Genomic DNA, 6,710 nt, shown 5'->3' with positions numbered 1-6,710 from the left:
AAAGACAGAGCTCATTATTGTAAGTTGATTCTGCAAGTTGTCCCCTAATATTCCAGTTGGAGACTTCCAGATTTGCTTCAAGTTTGAAGTTGACATGACACACATTTGTTTAGTTTTATAATATATGCAAGCAATAAACTTAGACATCAACCATTAGAGAGCTTTTATTACTGTGCTGTAAAGATCATAGATAAGGCTTCATATTCTGAAATTGCAAAATGTAGTTTTTGTAATATAAACAGGAATAGCAATTCAATGCAGCTTTACAGATTGTTGTATGTGTAGTTACTTTGCCCTCTTCATTTGAAGTGGAGCATAGAAAATTAAACGTGTAACTAGGGATGAATAACATTTCTCTCTAACTCAAATATATGAGGCTCAACTGATATACCTGAATGTGCAAATCTGGCAGAACTGGGAACCATTTTTGCCCCAGTAGCTGCTGTAGTAGTCATAAAAAAGGGGGAGGAGAGAAAAAAACTGAAGTGACCACTCATTCACTTCCATTTTTTACTTTTCTATTTTTGGAAGGAGGTGGGAGATTATGTCATTCTTAAAGGAAGCAAGTCTGAACCACCATTCTTGGAGCTTCCAAGAACAGGAAAATGATACCTCATGTTTTTCCCGTAGCTCGGGGGGGGGGGGGGGGGGTATGGAAAGCTCTGAGTTATGAGGCACCAAAAAAAAGGCTTTTGGAGAGCTATATGCAGCCTTTAGTCCATGTAATGATGTACAATTCTTGGTACATAGGACCCAGTGGCATGTGTGTCAGTAAGGGGGAATTCTAGATTCAGCTGGTTCAAGTAAAGCTTTGCTTTAGTTCCTACTGAATTGATGATTTGTCCTGTAGCTTTTTTCATTTCTTTACAATGTTGGAAATAAGTCACAGTCCCCCAACAGCATAAATCTTTGTTTCATCTGTGAATGAGTGAAGCCCTTTTACTCATAGAAGAGTGACTCTGAATCTGACCCAAAGAATGTAAAACTGGAAGCTAACTAGAAGTTATTAAACTGGAGTTGAATAAAAAAAAAACACTGGGAAGATAAAAATCTGCATTCCCACACTTAAGAGCACGCTCGTCACATATACAAAATCACGTTTGTCAGCATAAAGTGCATATCAAAGATTTAAAGGAATATGACAAATACAATCAGATTATCTGGGGGAAAAGATAGTAGGGATACAATCTATTACCCGAGGTAGTCCCAGTGCTATCAGAATAATCATCTTCTAAAAGCTGAGAAAACTGATCTTAGACACAGCATCAACTGTCCACTCCCATTAAAGCCTCTATAACCTTTTCCCCTTCATCTTTAACTGGTGTCTTTGCAAAAAGGAAATGGGGAGTTGGAAGTCTGGTGTCCATGATTCATGAAACTAACACGCATGTGATCCCAATGAGAGATTTTTAAAAACCCTGAAAAGAAATGCCACTCCTCCCTTTTCACTCTGTCAATATGAGCCAAACTGGGCTCTGGAGTTTCCAATATCTGAGATCTGCTCCATCCCATACCTAATCTCTACTTGAACTTCAATGCCTGAATATCTTCTAGTAACTTTGTAATATAGGAAGTAAAATCCTATAATTTGACATGTCCTTGTTACTTTTAAATTATTTTGTTAGAAGATTTGTTGTTGCCAGTATTTCCTTTGGTTACTAAAAATAAGCAGCAAACTCTGCATCATTGTGTATTCAGCTCTATCATGATCTGAGGCTGAGGGGCTTTTTAAAAAAACAACAACTGTGAATTAAGGAAGTGGCACAAGTTTTCCCTCATCTTCCTTGTGAATATTTTATATATATATATAGTGTTGCTTCAATAGCAAACTAATCAAGTTTAAGGATCTTAAGAAAATGAAATATGGCAAGGCTAGAAAGCCAGTCTTTAAAAAATATATATGAGATTTCTCAAAAGTATTTGAAACTGGCCTTAGAAACGACTTACAATTATTTCTTTAAGCTAGCAGTGGCCATCATTTATCTTTTGAAAATCAATGAACTAATTTGAGAAAGCAACAAAGCAACTAAAATGTATATACTAAGACATTTCCCAATGCTGATTTCCAGTGGCATAGGGCAGATTCAGTCTGTAGTTTGATTTTAAAAAATCTGCTCATCTTATTTTTATAACAAAGCAATTATATTAAAAAAGATATAACAAAATTTAAATCACACTAAAGGCGTTAACGTTGATTTTGTCATTTAAAAAGTTTTTGTCTGAACTTTGAAGGGCTACTTGTCCCCATTGAACCATGCTTTGCACAATCTTCATTAAGAGCCCAATCTTTTTTCAGTGGAGTCATTTCTGGGGCAACCACATCCACATCCTGTGAAAGCATCAAAATGAGAGAACATTCAGTCTTACACCGACAGCGGTCAGCTTATTCTATCCTTTTTCTCTGAGAGGCAGCATAAAAGTAAAATATTTAGAGGTTTCGCACACAATATATTTTGTGGAAAAAGTCCAATATGGCATCAGTTGTTAAAAATATTAAAAAGTAAAAACAAAATTCAAAACAATTCATTGAAAATCAAGAGTACTGGATAACACTAATAAATCAGGAAAGTGTCTGAACAGGTAGGTTTTAGTTGTTAGCAGAATCATCCAATTGCAGACTCTTCCTTAATGTAACTTCAGAACCATTTCACAGGACAGTTACAACAACACATAGCTCTATGTATATATACCATGGTATGATAAACTAGAGCCATGTCGCCTGCTAAAAACACTGGGAAAGTAGCCTATAGGCATGGCCTGGATTTTCAGCCCCCCCCCCCCCAAAAAAAAAAACCCAGTGTTTTACAGTTGAAAATCTGGACACGTGCTTGAGGTTGGGAGGGGGGAATCTGTGGCGATTCCAAGGGTCACATGCAACCCATTTCTTACTCTGGCTCCAGAACTATTAAAAACTGACACAAAATACAGAAGATTGATCAGATGTAGAATAAAAAGTATTTTGAGAATCAGCCAGATAAGTGTCTCTTTGTGGGTATTGGACATGTTTTACTGTAGCCTTTATAATTTAATTTGAAGATACAGATTCTCAACATAAAACATCTCATCATCTAATACTTTCTTACCTGTGGTTTACTGAAATCCTTTTCTATGCACCATTGATAAAAGTGTTTTTTGGCAACATAAATAATGTCTTCATCTGTTTTCTTACAATAAACCCTGATCAGTTGTTCAGCAAATTTTTCTGGTAGAAGCTGTGAAACCTTAAGACAGAAGGCAAACAGAATTAAAACATACATCCTATTTCTTTATGAATAGGTCAGAGCAAGCTCCAATAATTTTGTAATCTTTTTATTTTCCTACAAGCAAAAGAGTATAACATTTTGAACAGATATAAAGAGAAAGAGCTTTCAGATTTTACAATGTGATGCTCAAGAAGTTTTGTTTTAATGTAAATATACAGTATATACAGTCAGTACTTAGAAAACAGATCATATAAAATGTGCTGATATGTCACACCATTCTTAAAGATTTGCAAATATTCAAGCCCATTCAAGCTTCTACTTACTTGTTCCTTAGAAATTGGGATCGCCTTAGTAATGTCAAACTTACAGTAGAAACGAACATTATTGATAGGATTCTTCTCTTTCATTCCATAATCCATATTGATAACCTTTACAGAGGTAAACCAAATATTTAGTGTATTTACGTATATTGTAGCCATGTGTGCAAAGAAATCAAGCTGACATATTTTTGAAGTGCATTTTAAATAAATATGGCTTACATCAACAATAAAGTCTTCAGCCTTCAATTCAACAGGGGTCAATTCAGTAATGATTGGCTTAGCTTTAACTATTTCCGAAGGTAGACTATCCCACAGTTCCTGGAAAGAATAAAATGCTTTATTTTTGAAAGTGTTCAACTGATTGAGAAGCACATTGTTTTCAGAAAGCGATCAAATGAACCAATAACTATATGGCAAGTGTAGCATTGTTTTCAAAATACGTAATCCTTGCCCTATTATTATTATATTTGTACCTCACTATTCTCTCCTCAAGGAGACTCAAAGGAGTGTCCATTAAAAACATTTTAATACAATTTAAAATCTACAAATATATAATCATCAAAACAGGATTATTTATTTATTTATTTATTTCAATTATTTATACCCCACCCTTCTCACCCGAAGGGACTCAGGGCGGCTTACAAGTGGCAATTGATGCCGTTACACTGATATACAATAACTAAAATGTTAAAACAGTTAAAACAGTCATAAAATACAATATACAAAGTTTAAAACAATGCAAAGTGCTTATGCCATTCATCCACCAGACCTTATACAAGACCCGTAATTCAGACCGCGTAAAAGCCAATTATTGGTATTAAATAATTGGTATTAAAAATGCAGTTAAAATCCATAAAAACACATTCAAAACTAATGCAGACATATTTCTATTTCATTCTTCATACAGCGAACAAAGATAACCTACAAAATAAAGATTATTTTTGAAGGCAGAGATAACATATCACAGTTGGCTTTTTTAGAAAAAGCAACAAAATTGTGCATTACACTATGTAATACAATTTTTGTTCATGGGTTATATATGTCACTTCCTAATTGTTTCTATAGTGAAAAGACAGAAAAGGTTTGTTAAATTGCAAAAACTTTGTTTTTGTGGGACACCCTGCAGTACATTTTGCTATAGGTGGCCAGTGAATATCTCACTGAGTCTCAAACAAATTCAACTTAGTTTGTAGAAGTATAACAACTACTTTCAAAGTAAGTACCGCACAATTAAACAGAAAATAACACTTTCAAAGCAGGAAGACATTTTTTTTTCCAAATTTTGTTACACTGCGTTGTTCATTTGAAAATAGATCAATAGGTAAGGTAACTGGAATACAATGACTGGCACTTCGTTAGGGGCATATATAAGTTTTCCATCCATGTGCATACATTCTTTTTTGGGGTGCTGTAGACAAAAGTAGTCCCCCCCTCCCTTGCTTGCTCTGTAACACCTTAAATCTATACTGCACAGTCTCAGAAGGCCCCCCCACTGCAACCGAAGGAACCTGCAAAGCAATGCTTACCTTTTTAATTTCCATGCCCTCTGGAGGCTGAGTCTGTCCAAGGAATTTATAGAGATCGCGACGCTCTATTTTACACAAAATGTCCCGTGCTGCCTCCAGTTCTGGTCGATCAGAGTGTAAAATACTTAGAAAAATGTCATCTGTCAGTATTACAGAAAATAAACCAGAAGTCATCAAAGCAAGATGGAAATTTTATTTTGCATACCTGAATGTTCACACAATTAGCGATCCAAATTAAGTAATAGCCAATGTGAGAAGCCTCATTAACATAATGCATAGAAGAGAGAAAAGAGACAGAGCAAATAAGCTTCCATCTTTACTTGAAGCTGGTTTACAGTTGGTACCACCTCTGAAAAAGCATGTTCCAAGAAGGGTTTACTTTGCACTGCAATCCTCAGAAACATGAACTCTTGTTACAATTACAGCCTTCTCCTTGAGAATCCTTACTTATTCAGGCAATGTGAGGGCAATGTGTTTCTTAAGGCTGTAGATATTCAAAGTCCTTGATCTCTACCATTTGGTAGGGAAGCAAAACTTTAACTCCCCGCTTTCCCAGTCTATGAAGACTACAGAGCTTCTTTATGTTCATCTTCGAGCGTAGGATACCAAGTTTACAAATGGAGGAGGGGGGGAAGGGGGAGGTGATGCCTTGAGTTTCCAGCAGAGAATAATTCCCTGAAGAAGAATTAGCAAAACCCACACACATCAAATACCCTTTTTATCAGCAGGAGCAGTCTGCAAGGAACTTTCCTCAGGGTGCTTTTATAAGTGGAACAAATACAGTATTTGGATTCAATCTCTAATATTCCAATAAATTTAATTCGAAAGCATTATTTATGTGTCTCACTAGGGAACCAGAGGTCCGGAGAAAACACTTCCAAAACTTGATAACTAATGATCAACATTACTTGCAACTAATATATATGTCCATAGCTCATACCTGTTAGCTTAGTGTAAGCTTCCATATCTTCCATTGCTGTAGAGATCTTATATTCTTTCCCATCAGAACCCCTTATACTGATATAGGGATCAGCATTTAAAAAGGCTTCTGTAATCCTGAAAAACAAAAAAATACCATTACAAACTTAAATTGGCTAATTGATTAGCTCAATTAAAACTTTTTTAAAAAAGCTTTCTTGATTACCAGAACAATCCTAACTCAAATATATGGCTACAAAGGATAAAAATCAGGCATGTAATTTTTCTGCCAGGAAGCAGAGACCAGGCCAAGGTAGGACCTGAGTTATACCAGACTAATTCAGAGCCTTGTATAGGAATGCAATTGTAATGTCTGTATAAATTTAAGCCTGTGTGTTCACACCTTCAACTTGACTGTCAACTTATGGTAAACTCATTAATTTCATAGGTTTTCTTAAGCAAGGAATACTCAAAGGGGTTTTGCCAATTCCTTCCTTTGAAATACAACCTAATGCCACTTGGTATTCATTAATAGCCTCCTGTAAAAGATGCGTATGTGTATAAATTTGTGAAACTTGTGACAGGGAGGAATTCTTTTCGATCCCACCACTTGCTTCCAATTGTAAACAGCCTTTCAAATATGGAGGGAAGATATGTTTGGAGTATATATATATCAGGAGGATTTGGAGGGTAAGGAAGGATAACAAAACTGATGAACTTATATGAGTAAATATGGTAACTTA

The 6,710-nt window shown here is 35.5% G+C and overlaps 1 protein-coding gene across 2 annotated transcripts in view; it reads right to left on the bottom strand.

Moving 5' to 3' along the window:
- Positions 1-148: 148 nt before the first annotated feature.
- Positions 149-6,710, bottom strand: part of samhd1 (SAM and HD domain containing deoxynucleoside triphosphate triphosphohydrolase 1) — a 34,565-nt gene continuing 28,003 nt past the window's right edge. For both annotated transcript variants that reach the window (XM_016993406.2, XM_003220542.4), the window contains 6 exons: positions 5,990-6,105; positions 5,050-5,189; positions 3,743-3,841; positions 3,527-3,631; positions 3,084-3,221; positions 149-2,329 (listed from right to left, as the gene is read on the bottom strand). In XM_016993406.2, the coding sequence (XP_016848895.1) occupies positions 2,201-2,329; positions 3,084-3,221; positions 3,527-3,631; positions 3,743-3,841; positions 5,050-5,189; positions 5,990-6,105 (727 nt within the window). In that variant the 3' untranslated portion in view covers positions 149-2,200. The remainder of the gene's footprint in view (positions 2,330-3,083; positions 3,222-3,526; positions 3,632-3,742; positions 3,842-5,049; positions 5,190-5,989; positions 6,106-6,710) is intronic.

Source organism: Anolis carolinensis, chromosome 4 (assembly GCF_035594765.1).
Source record: "Anolis carolinensis isolate JA03-04 chromosome 4, rAnoCar3.1.pri, whole genome shotgun sequence".
NCBI classification, from domain to species: Eukaryota; Metazoa; Chordata; class Lepidosauria; order Squamata; family Dactyloidae; genus Anolis; species Anolis carolinensis.
The sequence above is the reverse complement of the archived record's forward strand: the minus strand, read 5'-3'. Positions and strand labels throughout refer to the sequence as shown.